Consider the following 16,072-nt stretch of genomic DNA (forward strand, 5'->3'; position numbering starts at 1 on the left):
ACACTGACCAACACTGCAAAAAAAGGACCAATACTACACATAGATTAAAATGATCCACCTTTTCCTCCATCCATCTCACCTCATCAGAGCCAGAGCGGAATATGAGCAAGTCAAAGGGGATGGCTGCCACTATATCAATGAGGAACCAGCCTTTGAAGTAGTGCTGGGCGATGCGCCCCGGGTGGCTGACCACCTCGTCATTGTGATTGACATATGTGGTCCGGAAGTTGATGAGAATGTCCACGATAAACATGACGTCCACCACCAGATCCACCACGTTGAGGGGGTTGCAGGTGTAGCCACAGGAGCGCCGGAGCTCGTCCTCCACCTCGTTGAGCAGGAAGGCAGCGGAGTAGGGGGTGAAGACGGCCGTGTAGATGACCAGCAGGAGGATGACCCAGTCCCACACCGCCTTGAAGGGACTGTAGTGGAGGATGGTCCACTTGTGGATGCGAGGCGCCTGGAGCTTGTACTCTGGCAGGACATCAGCCCCTAGGGACAGTACCTAGAAGGGGAGAGGGCAGAGACGGTCAGAGAGTCCTGCTGAATCTAGATTAATCATGGGCAGTAAAAGTGAAACAGAATTGAAACGGAATATCGTCACAATGGCCCCTCACCACCCTGCTGAAAAGGCCTTGATTAGAACCCCAATAATATGAGATGATAAGCCAAACAGCCTTAGCAAAATGGAAAGCTGTATAAGAAATGGGAAAGAGAGTGAGTCATGTCAGAGAATTGTGCCGAGAAACCCGAGGGACGTGGGTTCAGGGAACCAGAGCAGAAGACAGTTCAGAAGAGAGGAGCAGAACAGGACCTGATATTGTCTTTGTTGTGCCCTTTGGGGGAAGGAAGGGGAGCAACTGTGTTCTGTCTAACTACCTACTGTGTCTGACACCGCGGGCCTCCAACCCACATGTCTATCACCTCAGTACAACTAGAACAGCAGCAGCAAAAGAACACAACAACCCTCCATTAGCTGTTCAAGCACTGTCACAAATCAATCACAGTTAATGTGTAGTCCAGAGTGAGTGACAAAGAGGGAGTAGTGTGTGTGTGTGTGTGTGTGTGTGTGTGTGTGTGTGTGTGTGTGTGTGTGTGTGTGTGTGTGTGTGTGTGTGTGTGTGTGTGTGTGTGTGTGTGTGTGTGTGTGTGTGTGTGTAATACAATGCAATGAGTGTAAATGTTCACACAAACATCCCTCAGTCTCACAACTAGCCAGTCATGTTGTCATGAAGACAATTATGTCCTGGAGTATAAACAATATCTGTCTCAAAGGACTCAACACAAACACTGTAGAAGCCAACGCACAGCTTTTCACAAGACAAATATCTACATGGTTGACGGGGGTCTGATTTCTGAGTGTTCAACACAGTCAGTACAGCCAAATAGGAACCAAATCAACTATAATAACCAGTATGTAAATCATAGGTGCAAATTGAAATACAGAGAGGACCTTAGTGATTGTGTTCTCATAGTGACAGCACAGACCATAATATTACCACATTTTTTAAATTTTCCTCACACACCATCATCGAAACTACAGTATCTGAATCGACAACAATAACCCAAGAGATCACACTCACATAGATAATTTCAATCAGTCTGACCCTAGTGCTCCTACTAACCGGTACAACGATGAGAGCCTCCATATCCAGGAGCTCCAGTTTATTCTGGTCCCGACCACAGCAGCAGCAGGAGGAGGAGGAGCACGACACCCTGATCCCCCTGAAATTCCCCAGCAGCCCACCCTGTCTCCCCCGGAACATATAGGTCCTCCCCTGCTCCATCCTAGCCCGCTATGTCCAGCACAATGCTCCAGATCAGCTACCCAGTGGCCCAGTGCCTATGTGCCCAGCTCTAACAGACCACTGCTGGGGAGTGGACCCTCTCTGGCTGCCTGGCTTCTCCCCCGCCCCACCTCGCTCACTGGCCTTTTAAAAGACCCTGCTGCAGCTCACCTGCCACACAATGTGACCCCCTTCACTGTCCCTCGGCCAATGGCAGAGCAGGGTAAGTGCCCTAATTTACAAGCAAATCGACAGGGATTGTTGCAAAGAGCTGGGTGATTTTGGTTCATTTTCACTAACACCTTTTGTGAGTGCTTGTGTAGGAGGGCAGTATTGGTCAAAACTGTCTGTGTGCTTGACGTAGAGGCTGTATGGATGACCAGGGATGTTCTCTTGATAAGTGTGTGAATTAGACCATTTTCCTGTCCTGCTAACCATTCAAAATGTAATGAGTACTTTTGGGTGTCAGGGAAAATGTATGGAGTAAAAAGTATATAATTTTCTTTCGGAAAATAAAAGTAAAAGTAAAAGTTTTCAAAAATATAAATAGTAAAGTAAAGTACAGATACCCCAAGAAACTACTTAAGTAGTACTTTCAAGTATTTTTACAGCTCTGGACATAGGCAGACCATGGTGCACAATGTGCTCTCTGATATCACCCATATGGGCTCCCGAATGGTGCAGCGGTCTAAGGCCCTGCATCTCAGTGCAAAGAGAAGTCACTACAGTCCCTGGTTCGATTGCAGGCTGTATCACATCCGGATGTGATTGGGAGTCCCATAGGGCGCCGCACAATTGGCCCAGCGTCGGCTGGGTTTGGCCGGGGTAGGCTGTCATTGTAAATAAGAATTTGTTCTTAACTGACTTGCTTATTTAAATAAAGGTTAAATAGAAAATAAATAAAAATCTGTTGTTGTCTCACTCGAGAGTCATGACAGTTAACATGTGCTGCAGGCTAGGCTGGTGCAACCTCCCTGATCAACATGTGCTGCACACTAGTCTGGTGGAACCACCACAGTCAACATGTGCTGCAGGCTGGGCTGGTGGAACCTCCACAGTCAACATGTGCTGCAGGCTAGGCTGGTGGAACCTCCACAGTCAACATGTGCTGCAGGCTAGGCTGGTGGAACATCCGCAGTCAACATGTGCTGCAGGCTAGTCTGGTGGAACCTCCACAGTCAACATGTGCTGCAGGCTAGGCTGGTGGAACATTCGCAGTCAACATGTGCTGCAGGCTAGGCTGGTGGAACCTACACAGTCAACATGTTCTGCAGGCTAGACTGGTGGAACCTACACAGTCAACATGTTCTGCAGGCTAGTCTGGTGGAACCTCCACAGTCAACATGTGCTGGAGGCTAGTCTGGTGGAACCTCCACAGTCAACATGTGCTGGAGGCTAGTCTGGTGGAACCTCCACAGTCAACATGTGCTGGAGGCTAGTCTGGTGGAACCTCAACAGTCAACATGTTCTGCAGGCTAGTCTGGTGGAACCTCAACAGTCAACATGTTCTGCAGGCTAGACTGGTGGAACCTCAACAGTCAACATGTTCTGCAGGCTAGTCTGGTGGAACCTCAACAGTCAACATGTTCTGCAGGCTAGTCTGGTGGAACCTCCACTGGCTCATCCTACTTTGCATGTATAGTTTGCATAACTATGAACATAGCCATGGTGACAGAATAATCTGTAATAACACACAGCGTTACCATGGTGCCCTTGCTGCCAACCCTGTCCAATGTCCCTACTTAGCTGGATCACAAAATACAGGTACATTAAATGCGGCATGTTTAGTGCTACAAGGTTTTTGCCCTACTAAATAACCTGAGAGTACAAGGTGAAAGCTTCCTATGACAATTTCCATCTCTTTCCAGAACATCTGACCTCTCTCAACCCTCACAGCTTTGATTCTTAAATGGAAAAGATGTTCAGACTCAAAGTAGGAGAACAAACCTGTCCCCACATACAGTCAGTCCTAGAGGTGATAAAATGACACCACATGGTTAGCCTCCTATCGATTCCCATCCAGACTACACACTGCCCACTTACCGCTCTATGACCCAACTCTCACCCAGTCCAGGGGGTGCTGCTCCAGTAGTCAGTAAACTAATCGAATACAGGGAATAGTAGGACTGAGCTTTAATTAAATGGATAGATCAGTTAATGCATTTCTTACCCTGAATAAACAATTTGAAACAACAAACTGAAACGATTGACTGAAGACTGAGGATGTCAAAATGCACTGCAGAACCTCTCATAGCAGAGCATTTAAAGTACTGTACAGATGTAGGATCTTAATTTTAGCCAGTTCGATACAGCAGGAAAATAACTCTGCAGCAACAGGAAATGTGAATTATTATGTGGATTATAATTAATGGCATTTCAAAGTGGAAATTATAAACTTCAGAAGCCTTTTTAAACCTCAAATACACAACACGTTTTACATTTTCTGCATTGCAGGAAAGTTCTCCTGCAACAGGGTGATCAAATGAAGACTCTACACCTGCAGTACTGTTTGCTACATACCGTATGAAAGGAGACCTGACTGCTGGGGGCTACATAGGGCTCAGGACCTTAGGCCTTATTGCTATCAATGTTTGTGGCTAAATGAGGGTTGTGATTCCACGTGTCACTGTGCTCTTTCTCTGACAGATGCGCTCTCGTACCAACGATCAGGATTCTCTCCCTGAGGACTGAATTTAACATCTAACATGATGAACCTGTGGGAGCAAGCTGAGAGATGGGCAGTGTGTGTGTGTGTGTGTGTGTGTGTGTGTGTGTGTGTGTGTGTGTGTGTGTGTGTGTGTGTGTGTGTGTGTGTGTTACCCAGATTCACTCATCTGGGTAATTTCAGATTATTGACATAATTTCCAGTCCTGTTTCATAATGACAGCCTGAATAAGATCCATGCCGTCTGCACCACAATGTTTTACCCAAACCACTCAGGGCTTATAACAGTTAACAGTCCTTATTGGAAAATACAATGACATCTGACATAGAATATAACAAATACCTTTGTAAAGATTAAAAACAAACACTAGCTATTTGCATAAAGAACACCTAACTATGTTAATACTTCAGTAACAATGCAGTCTGAAATTAAAAACATGTGACACTAGTTTTGTTTCAAACACCAAAACAAACACCTCTAAGGTACTGTGAACTGTTCTCTTGAAATTAGAATAATCATTTTCAGAACAAAATGAAATTTGATTCATGCTAATCAAATGAACATTCCAAATTCCAGAGACCAACAAGTACCCTGGAGCCCACAAAACATCAACATAATTATCACCTCTGAAAAAAAAGTAGGCGACAAGTGACACAAGACAAATTATGACGACAACAAGATGACATCAGCACTAACAACATCCGTCACAGTCCCTGCCTCACTGTCAATATGGAGGATGGAGCTAGGTAGCCTGCTACGAACCACCAGATGACCATGAGGGTAAGAGGAGAGGCAGAAAAGGACAGGAGTGAGACAGGAAGAGAAAGAAAGAAGAGTTTAGGGAGTGAGAGAGTAGAGTTGGAGTACTCACAGGTTGGAGTTTCTGTTTCAGGCTCATGTTGAGGAGTGTGGCTGGAAGAGAGGGCGGGAGAAAACTGAGAGAGGGGAACGTTTGTAAACACCGCCCTCCCTCTCCTTCTCCCTCTGCACCCCAGCCCTCACAGCTGGAGCCCCGCGGCAACACTGCTGCTAATACAGTATGCACAACACACACACACACACACACACACACACACACACACACACACACACACACACACACACACACACACACACACACACACACACACACACACAGACTCCCACACACACTCACACTCACATACAAACACATATATACAGTACACTCAGACACAAACTGAGACACACACACAAACTGAGACACACATGCACACAAACCTATAGCTAACACAAACAAATACAGTATACGCAGAATCATGAAGCATGTTTTAATTTAGAAAAACTTAAACAATATCCGTAGGGAACGTCTGGAGCAGTGGAGGCTGCTGAGGGGAGGACGGCTCATAACAATGGCTGGAACGGAGTGAATGGAATGGTATTCAACCATGTGTTTGATGTATTTGATACCATTCCATCAATCCCACTCCAGCCATTAGCACGAGCCCATCCTCCCCAATGAAGGTGCCCCCAACCTCCTGTTGTCTGGAGTTATTTTAGTAAGAATTGTTCTACCCTACAGACTTAGTCAGAGACAGGGGGCGCAGTAGGGGGAGATGTAGGGTCTGTCTCTCTCACTGACTGTCATTCACCATCTGTCACTTTTCTACGGACCACTGATTGTACAGTCAATCACATAATGTGCTTAATCTTACGCAGACTAATCAATACCAGCAAAGATCAATGACAGGGATTATTTCCCTCTTTTTGTAAGGTGCAAATCGAAATTCAATTATAAAAGAGGGGATTACCAAGAAGCTCAGTTGCGTAACGAGACATAACCCAGGCAAAATCCTACATGCATTCTGTACTCATAATAGATAAGGTAACTGCCATGTTGACTGCTTTTTCAGACTATTTATTTTGACCAATGGATACTTGTTTAGTAGTTAGCCACCGTAATGTGCTCTTGCAGTGATAACGATCTGTTTGACCTAAAAACGGACCATTATGTCATGGTGGAGATTTTCCTTGTTCAGAACATTGTAGCTCTTCAAACGATACAGGGATACGGTAAGAACAACATGTAGAGAGAATGGACTGGAGGTGGAGAAAAAGAGAAAGGGAAGGGGAGAACCAGAGAGATAGATGAGAGAAGATGGAAGATAATGACTGACACCTTGTAGACACCAACAAACATAAAGGAGATAGTGGAGGGCGGGCGGGCGGGCGGACGGACAGACGGACAGACAGACAGACAGAAAGAGACAGATGAGAGAGAGAGACCTCTGCTGCCCTCTACTTCCATTAGTACCAGAGGCCAAGGTCATCGTCAGTGTCAGGCCGCGCAGAGGGCCGCTCGATACCCCCCTGCCTCCCAACGCCTCCCCTTCCAGCATCACCAGAGGGCCACTCGATACCCCGTGCCTCCCAACGCCTCCCCTTCCAGCATCACCAGAGGGCCGCTCGATACCCTCCTGCCTCCCAACGCCTCCCCTTCCAGCATCGCCTAGGGCCGCTCGATACCCCCCTGCCTCCCAACACCTCCCCTTCCAGCATCGCCAGAGGGCCACTCGATACCCCCCTGCCTCCCAACGCCTCCCCTTCCAGCATCACCAGAGGGCCGCTCGATACCCCCCTGCCTCCCAACGCCTCCCCTTCCAGCATCACCAGAGGGCCGCTCGATACCCCCCTGCCTCCCAACGCCTCCCCTTCAAGCATCACCAGAGCATAGGGCTGTTACGGTGACCGTATTACCGTCACACCGGCAGTCATGAGTCATATGACCGCAGTCAAATTCCATGTGACTGTAGTCACGGTAACTAGGCTTCTCCAAGCTCTGATGCTGATGGTCATTAGCAGCCTACCAAACTTGTTAACTGCCTGGTACTGAGCACTCTATTGTCCCTCTAATCACTCTGACATCAATGCAAATGTTATCAAAAAATAAAATAAAACACTTCATGAGAGCCCATGAGCTCATGTTGAGCAACATTTCTATAGGCTATGCAATTGCGTGAGAAAACAGAGTTTTGATGGCCTCTATTAAAAAGAGGGGGCTCCCATCAGCTTTCTATAGGCTAGGCCTACTATATTTATTTATCAACTTTCCTAATATTAAGCACACTGCTTCGCTTTACAACAGGAGTATAGTCGACCTGGCTGGCATGAAAAGGAACCACGGGAAAAGCGTTTTCCATTCTCTATTTAAGTGCATAGATTACATGTATTTTTCCCCCTGCCCCTGTTCCGAGACAGGTGCATGATGATGGTCCATTCTAAATCAAAACAAATTTCACACATATGCTATTTAGTACATGTAAAGACAAGATTAAATCAAGAATAGTCTGATGGCGACAATATTAGCCTATCACTTCTGAATTATATCTTATCACTTGTGAATGATGCCCAGCTTGTAAGGCAAGAAACAGTTCATGCCTTTTTTTGCGATTTTTTCAAATCATAGTCGCACACCTCATGTAGCCTAGCCCAAAGGCCTATGTGTTTTGTTAAGGTTTGTATCACAACTAAAGTGGCCAAATAACTTCTTAAAATTAAGCACATTAATCCACTTTATAACCATGTAGAGCAGGTGTTGGCAAACTTTTTGGCTCGAGGGCCAAATCCGGATTTTGAAATTCTACAGTGGGCCGCATTTTTTGGGGGACCAATTGCTTGTTAAAATCAATTTGTGGTGTCCTCCCGAGTGGCGCAGCGGTCTAAGGCACTGCATTACAGTGCTTGAGGCATCACTACAGACCCAGGTTTGATCCCAGGCTGTATCACAGCTGGCCGTGACTGAAAGACCCATGAGGCGGCGCACAATTAGCCCAGCGTTGTCCGGGTTAGGAGAGGGTTTGGCAGGCCGAGATTTCCTTGTCCCATCGTGCTCTAGCAACTCCTGTGGCGGGCCAGGCGCATCCACGGTCGCCAGGTGTCCTCTGACACATTGGTGTGGCTGGCTTCTGGGTTAAAACGTGAAATCATTGGATAACAAAATGGATGACCTCCAATCAAGGATATCCTACCAACGGGACATAAAAAACTGTAATATCTTATGTTTCACCGAGTCGTGGCTGAACGACGACATGGATAACATAGAGCTGGGTGGGTTTTTGGTCCATCAGCAAGATAGAACACCTGCCTCTGGTAAGAGAAGTGGCGGTCACAGTCTATTTGTAAATAACAGCTGGTGCACAAAATCGAATATTAAGGAAGTCTCAAGGTTTTGCTCGGCTGAGGTAGAGTATCTCATGATAAGCTGTAGACCATACCATTGTACGAAGAGAGTTTTCATCTATATTTTTCATAGCTGTCTATATACCACCATAAACTGATGCTGGCACTAAGACGGCACTCAACGAGCTGTATAGGGCCATAAGCAAACAGGAAAATGCTCATCCAGAAGCGGTGCTCCCAGTGGCCGGGGACTTTAACGTAGGGAAACTTAAATCCATTTTACCTAATTTCTACCAGCATGTTAAATGTGCAACCAGAGGGAAAAAAAACTCTCGACCACCTTTACTCCACACACAGAGATGAATACAAAGCTCTCCCTCGCCCTCCATTTGGCAAATCTGACCATAACTCTATCCTCCTGATTCCTGCTTACAAGCAAAAATAAAGCAGGAAGTACCAGTGACTCACTCAATACGGAAGTGGTCAGAGGACGCAGATGCTAATAAGAAATTCCTCTATGCCCTCCGATGAACCATCAAACAGGCAAAGCGTCAATACAGGACTAAGATTGAATCATACTATACCGGCTCCTATGCTCGTTGGATGTGGCAGGGCTTGCAAACTATTACAGACTACAAAGGGAAGCACAGCCGCGAGCCCAGTGACACAAGCCTACCAGACAAGCTAAATAACTTCCATGCTCGCATCGAGGCAAGCAACACTGAAGTATGCATGAAAGCATCAGCTGTTCTGGACGACTGTGTGATCACGCTCTACGTAGCCGATGTGAGTAAGACCTTTAAACATGTCAACATTCACAAGGCCACAGGGCCAGATGGATTACCAGGACGTGTACTCCGAGCATGCGCTGACCAACTGGCACGTGTCTTCACTGACATTTTCAACCTGTCCCTGACCGAGTCTGTAATACCAACATGTTTCAAGCAGACCACCATAGATCCTGTACCCAAGAACACCAAGGTAACCTGCCTAAATGACTACCGATCCGTAGCACTCACGCCGTAGCCATGAAGTGCTTTGAAAGGCTGGTCATGGCTCACATCGACACCGTTATCCCAGAAACCCTAGACACACTCCAATTTGCATACCGCCCCAACAGATCCACAGATGATGCAATCTCTACTGTACTCCACACTGCCCTTTCCAGCACCACCTGGACAAAAGGAACACCTACGTGAGAATGCTATTCATTGACTACAGCTCAGCGTTCAACACCATAGTGCCCTCAAAGCTCATCACTAAGCTAAGGACCCTGGGACTAAACACCTACATCTGCAACTGGATCCTGGACTTCCTGACGGGTAGCCCCCAGGTGGTAAAGGTAGGTAACAACACATCACCCTCAGGGGTGCATGCTCAGTCCCCCTCCTGTACTCCCTGTTCACCCATGACTGCATGGCCAAGCACGACTCCTACACCATCATTAAGTTTGCTGACGACACAATGGTAGGCCTGGTCACCGACAACGATGAGACAGCCTATAGGGAGGAGGTCTGAGTCCTGGCAGTGTGGTGCCAGGATAACAACCTCTCCCTCAATGTGATCAAGACAAAGGAGATGATTGTGGACTACAAAAAAACGGAGGACCGAGCACTGGTATGGTAACTGCTCAGCCTCCGAACGCAAGGCACTACAGAGGGTAGTGCGTACAGCCCAGTACATCACAGGGGCCAAGCTTCCTGCCATCCATTACCTCTATACCAGCCGTTCTCAGAGGAAGGCCAAAAAAATTGTAAAGGACTGCAGCCACCCTAGTCATAGACTGTTCTCTCTGCTACCACACAACAAGCGGTACCGGAGCTCCAAGTATAGGTCCAAAAGGCTTCTTAACAGCTTCTACCCCCAAGCCATAAGACTCCTGAACAGTTAATCAAATGGCTACCCAGACTATTTGCATTGTCCCCACCCCACCCCCCATTTTTACACTGCTGCTACTCTGTTTATTATCCATGCTTAGTTACTTTATCTCTACCTACATGTACATATTACCTCAATTACCTCGACTAACCGTTGCCCCCGCACATTGACTCTGTACCAGAACCCCCTGTATATAGCCTTGCTACTGTTATTTTATTGTTGCTCCTTAATTATTTGTTATATTTCCCCCCAAAAATCTTCTTTAAAACAGCATTGTTTTAAGTAAGCATTTCCCTGTAAGGTCTACTACAACTGTTGTATTCGGCGCATGTGACAAATAAAATTTGATTTGATTTGATTAGAGCCTAACTGACATACATAGGCGGAGCATGAGTTTCAAGTTTGGGGAAGATAATCTTAACATGCATAATCGCATTTCCGTTATTTTCGATAACACTGTTTTCCCGCTAATTGATTGCATTTTGGAACATTTACACTTATAGCCTACTGCCGTGTGCTCATTTCTGCGCTTATAATGTGAAGAAATAACATAATAGTTTATCAACATTTTAAGGTAAATGTTATGATCTGTTGCGTCAGCCTCATTGCTTTCCAATGCGAGTTGTATTAGTTTGGGATCTATCGCATCTCACAACTTTCCCAGAGTATGTTTGTATTATTTATTTATTGCACAGAAGGACAAGTTGACCAATAGAATAGGTCAACTTTTGTACTATGGGGGATAGTAGATTAACATAGGCTAGTGATTTTGCTGTTTGTTAGGCCTACTCATCTTCTTGGCTGACGAAAACATGGACTGTTCTAACATCTTCAATATGCGCTTCGGAATTCGCACAGTTGCGTCCCCAATGTGTCTTCACTTGTAGCCTCCTTCTTAGATTAAATGCCTGTGAGAAGGACCCAATCACATGACAAGCATTGGCAAATAATCATTGAAATATTCGAGAGAGCCATGTGAGTGAGAGGTGTTTCGGAGCACGGCAGCCAGGAATTATAATTATTATATTCAGCCTAAGGGCACAACGGCCACTTTGGCCTTCAAAAGGCATGGATTTTTTAGGGGGCATTACTGCCATACAAGGGGGATGCCGCCGGGAAATCCGAGGCCTGGTTAGAATATTATCAAGTGCTTGTCAAATTGTGACAAGTGTGTAGCCTGCACAAGAAACAAATCAGAGCTCATGCCTTTCATGTGACTTTTTTCAAATCATCATTTGAGTCCCATCATGCAGCCTTCTGGATGATAGCGGGGTGAACAGGCAGTGGCTCGGGTGGTTGTTGTCCTTGATGATCTTTATGGCCTTCCTGTGACATCGGGTGGTGTAGGTGTCCTGGAGGGCAGGTAGTTTGCCCCCGGTGATGCGTTGTGCAGACCTCACTACCCTCTGGAGAGCCTTACGGTTGTGGGCGGAGCAGTTGCCGTACCAGGCGGTGATACAGCCCGACAGGATGCTCTCGATTGTGCATCTGTAGAAGTTTGTGAGTGCTTTTGGTGACAAGCCGAATTTCTTCAGCCTCCTGAGGTTGAAGAGGCGCTGCTGCGCCTTCTTCACAACGCTGTCTGTGTGGGTGGACCAATTCAGTTTGTCCGTGATGTGTACACCGAGGAACTTAAAACTTTCCACCTTCTCCACTACTGTCCCGTCAATGTGGATAGGGGGGTGCTCCCTCTGCTGTTTCCTGAAGTCCACAATCATCTCCTTTGTTTTGTTGACGTTGAGTGTGAGGTTATTTTCCTGACACCACACTCCGAGGGCCCTCACCTCCTCCCTGTAGGCCGTCTCGTCGTTGTTGGTAATCAAGCCTACCACTGTAGTGTCGTCCGCAAACTTGATGATTGAGTTGGAGGCGTGCATGGCCACGCAGTCGTGGGTGAACAGGGAGTACAGGAGAGGGCTCAGAACGCACCCTTGTGGGGCCCCAGTGTTGAGGATCAGCGGGGTGGAGATGTTGTTACCTACCCTCACCACCTGGGGGCGGCCCGTCAGGAAGTCCAGGACCCAGTTGCACAGGGCGGGGTCGAGACCCAGGGTCTCGAGCTTGATGACGAGTTTGGAGGGTACTATGGTGTTAAATGCTGAGCTGTAGTCGATGAACAGCATTCTCACATAGGTATTCCTCTTGTCCAGATGGGTTAGGGCAGTGTGCAGTGTGGTTGCGATTGCGTCGTCTGTGGACCTATTGGGTCGGTAAGCAAATTGGAGTGGGTCTAGGGTGTCCGGTAGGGTGGAGGTGATATGGTCCTTGACTAGTCTCTCAAAGCACTTCATGATGACGGAAGTGAGTGCTACGGGGCGATAGTCGTTTAGCTCAGTTACCTTAGCTTTCTTGGGAACAGGAACAATGGTGGCCCTCTTGAAGCATGTGGGAACAGCAGACTGGGATAAGGATTGATTGAATATGTCCGTAAACACACCAGCCAGCTGGTCTGCGCATGCTCTGAGGACGCGGCTGGGAATGCCGTCTGGGCCTGCAGCCTTGCGAGGGTTAACACGTTTAAATGTTTTACTCACCTCGGCTGCAGTGAAGGAGAGCCCGCAGGTTTTGGTAGCGGGCCGTGTCAGTGGCACTGTATTGTCATCAAAGCGAGCAAAAAAGTTATTTAGCCTGTCTGGGAGCAAGACATCCTGGTCCGCGACGGGGCTGGTTTTCTTTTTGTAATCCGTGATTGACTGTAGACCCTGCCACATACCTCTTGTGTCTGAGCTGTTGAATTGCGACTCTATTTTGTCTCTATACTGGGACTTAGCTTGTTTGATTGCCTTGCGGAGAGAATAGCTACACTGTTTGTATTCGGTCATGTTTCCGGTCACCTTGCCCTGGTTAAAAGCAGTGGTTCGCGCTTTCAGTTTCACGCGAATGCTGCCATCAATCCACGGTTTCTGGTTTGGGAATGTTTTAATCGTTGCTGTGGGTACGACATCGTCAATGCACTTTCTAATGAACTCGCTCACCGAATCAGCGTATTCGTCAATATTGTTGTTGGACGCAATGCGGAACATATTCCAATCCGCGTGATCGAAGCAGTCTTGAAGCGTGGAATCAGATTGGTCGGACCAGCGTTGAACAGACCTGAGCAAGGGAGCTTGTTGTTTTAGTTTCTGTTTGTAGGCTGGAAGCAACAAAATGGAGTCGTGGTCAGCTTTTCCGAAAGGAGGGCGGGGGAGGGCCTTATATGCGTCGCGGAAGTTAGTATAACAATGATCCAAGGTTTTACCAGCCCTGGTAGCACAATCGATATGCTGATAGAATTTAGGGAGTTTTGTTTTCAGATTAGCCTTGTTAAAATCCCCAGCTACGATGAATGCAGCCTCAGGGTGTGTGGTTTCCAGTTTACAAAGAGTCAGATAAAGTTCGTTCAGGGCCATCGATGTGTCTGCTTGGGGGGGAATATATACGGCTGTGATTATAATCGAAGAGAATTCCCTTGGTAGATAATGCGGTCGACATTTGATTGTGAGGAATTCTAGATCAAGTGAACAGAATGACTTGAGTTCCTGTATGTTGTTATGATCACACCACGTCTCGTTAATCATAAGGCATACACCCCCGCCCCTCTTCTTACCAGAAAGATGTATGTTTCTGTCGGCGCGATGCGTGAAGAAACCAGCTGGCTGCACCGACTCCGTTAGCGTCTCTTGAGTTAGCCATGTTTCCGTGAAGCAGAGAACGTTACAATCTCTGATGTCTCTCTGGAATGTTACCCTTGCTCGGATTTTATCAACCTTATTGTCAAGAGACTGGACATTGGCGAGTAGTATGCTAGGGAGTGGAGCGCGATGTGCCCGTCTCCGAAGCCTGACCAGGAGACCGCTACGTTTGCCCCTTTTACGGCGTCGCATAGGGTCGCCGGCTGGGATCAGATCCATTGTATTGGGTGGAAGGCAAAACACTGGATCCGTTTCGGGAAAGTCATATTCCTGGTTGTAACGGTGGTGAGTTGACGTTGCTCTTATATTCAGTAGTTCCTCCTGACTGTATGTAATGAAACCTAAGATTACCTGGGGTACCAATGTAAGGAATAACACATAAAAAAACAAAATACTGCATATTTTCCAAGGAACACGAAGCGAGGCGGCCATCTCGGTCGGCGAGATGCCCATAAGTTTTGAGAATGAAACAAATATTAATTTCCACAAAGTTTGCTGCTTCAGTGTCTTTAGATATTTTTGTCAGATGTAACTATGGAATACTGAACTATAATTACAAGCATTTCACAAGTGTCAAAGGCTTTTATTGACAATTACATGAAGTTGATGTAAAGAGTCAATATTTGCAGTGTTGACCCTTCTTTTTCAAGACCTCTGCAATCCGCCCTGGCATGCTGTCAATTAACTTCTGGGCCACATCCTGACTGATGGCAGCACATTCTTGCATAATCAATGCTTGGAGTTTGTCAGAATTTGTGGGGTTTTGTTTGTCCACCCACCTCTTGAGGATTGACCACAAGTTCTCAATGGGATTAAGGTCTGGGGAGTTTCCTGGGCATGGACCCAAAATATCGATGTTTTGTTCCCCGAGCCACTTAGTTATCACTTTTGCCTTATGGCAAGGTGCTCCATCATGCTGGAAAAGGCATTGTTCGTCACCAAACTGTTCCTGGATGGTTGGGAGAAGTTGCTCTCGGAGGATGTGTTGGTACCATTCTTTATTCATGGCTGTGTTCGTTGGCAAAATTGTGAGTGAGCCCACTCCCTTGGCTGAGAAGCAACCCCACACATGAATGGTCTCAGGATGCTTTACTGTTGGCATGCCACAGGACTGATGGTAGCGCTCACTTCCGGATGCCCCAAACAATCGGAAAGGGGATTCATCAGAGAAAATGACTTTACCCCAGTCCTCAGCAGTCCAATCCCTGTACCTTTTGCAGAATATCAATCTGTCCCTGATGTTTTTCCTGGAAAGAAGTGGCTTCTTTGCTGCCCTTCTTGACACCAGGCCATCCTCCAAAAGTCTTCGCCTCACTGTGTGTGCAGATGCACTCACACCTGCCTGCTGCCATTCCTGAGCAAACTCTGTACTGGTGGTGCCCCGATCCCGCAGCTGAATCAACTTAAGGATATGGTCCTGGCGCTTGCTGGACTTTCTTGGGCGCCCTGAAGCCTTCTTCACAACAATTGAACCGCTCTCCTTGAAGTTCTTGATGATCCGATAAATGGTTGATTTAGGTGCAATCTTACTGGCAGCATTATCCTTGCCCGTGAAGCCCTTTTTCTGCAAAGCAATGATGACGGCACGTGTTTCCTTGCAGGTAACCATGGTTGACAGAGGAAGAACAATGATTCCAAGCACCACCCTCCTTTTGAAGCTTCCAGTCTGTTATTCGAACTCAATCAGCATGACAGAGTGATCTCCAGCCTTGTCCTCATCAACACTCACACCTGTGTTAACGAGAGAATCACTGACATGATGTCAGCTGGTCCTTTTGTGGCAGGGTTGAAATGCAGTGGAAATGTTTTTGGGGGATTCAGTTCATTCATACAAACTGAGACAGCACACTTTGTGAAAATTAATATTTGTGTCATTCTCAAAACTTTTGACCACGACTGTACAGTACCAGTCAGTTTGGACACACCTACTCATT

General features: G+C 46.8%; 1 protein-coding gene across 1 annotated transcript in view; it reads right to left on the reverse strand.

The window, feature by feature from the left end:
- Positions 1-16,072, reverse strand: part of LOC120040618 (potassium voltage-gated channel subfamily H member 6-like) — a 52,641-nt gene that overhangs the window by 18,367 nt on the left and 18,202 nt on the right. Inside the window, exon 7 of the mRNA XM_038985703.1 lies at positions 80-505. Coding sequence (XP_038841631.1) covers positions 80-505 — 426 coding nt within the window. The remainder of the gene's footprint in view (positions 1-79; positions 506-16,072) is intronic.

The sequence above is a fragment of the Salvelinus namaycush genome, chromosome 3 (assembly GCF_016432855.1).
Source record: "Salvelinus namaycush isolate Seneca chromosome 3, SaNama_1.0, whole genome shotgun sequence".
Taxonomy (NCBI): domain Eukaryota; kingdom Metazoa; phylum Chordata; class Actinopteri; order Salmoniformes; family Salmonidae; genus Salvelinus; species Salvelinus namaycush.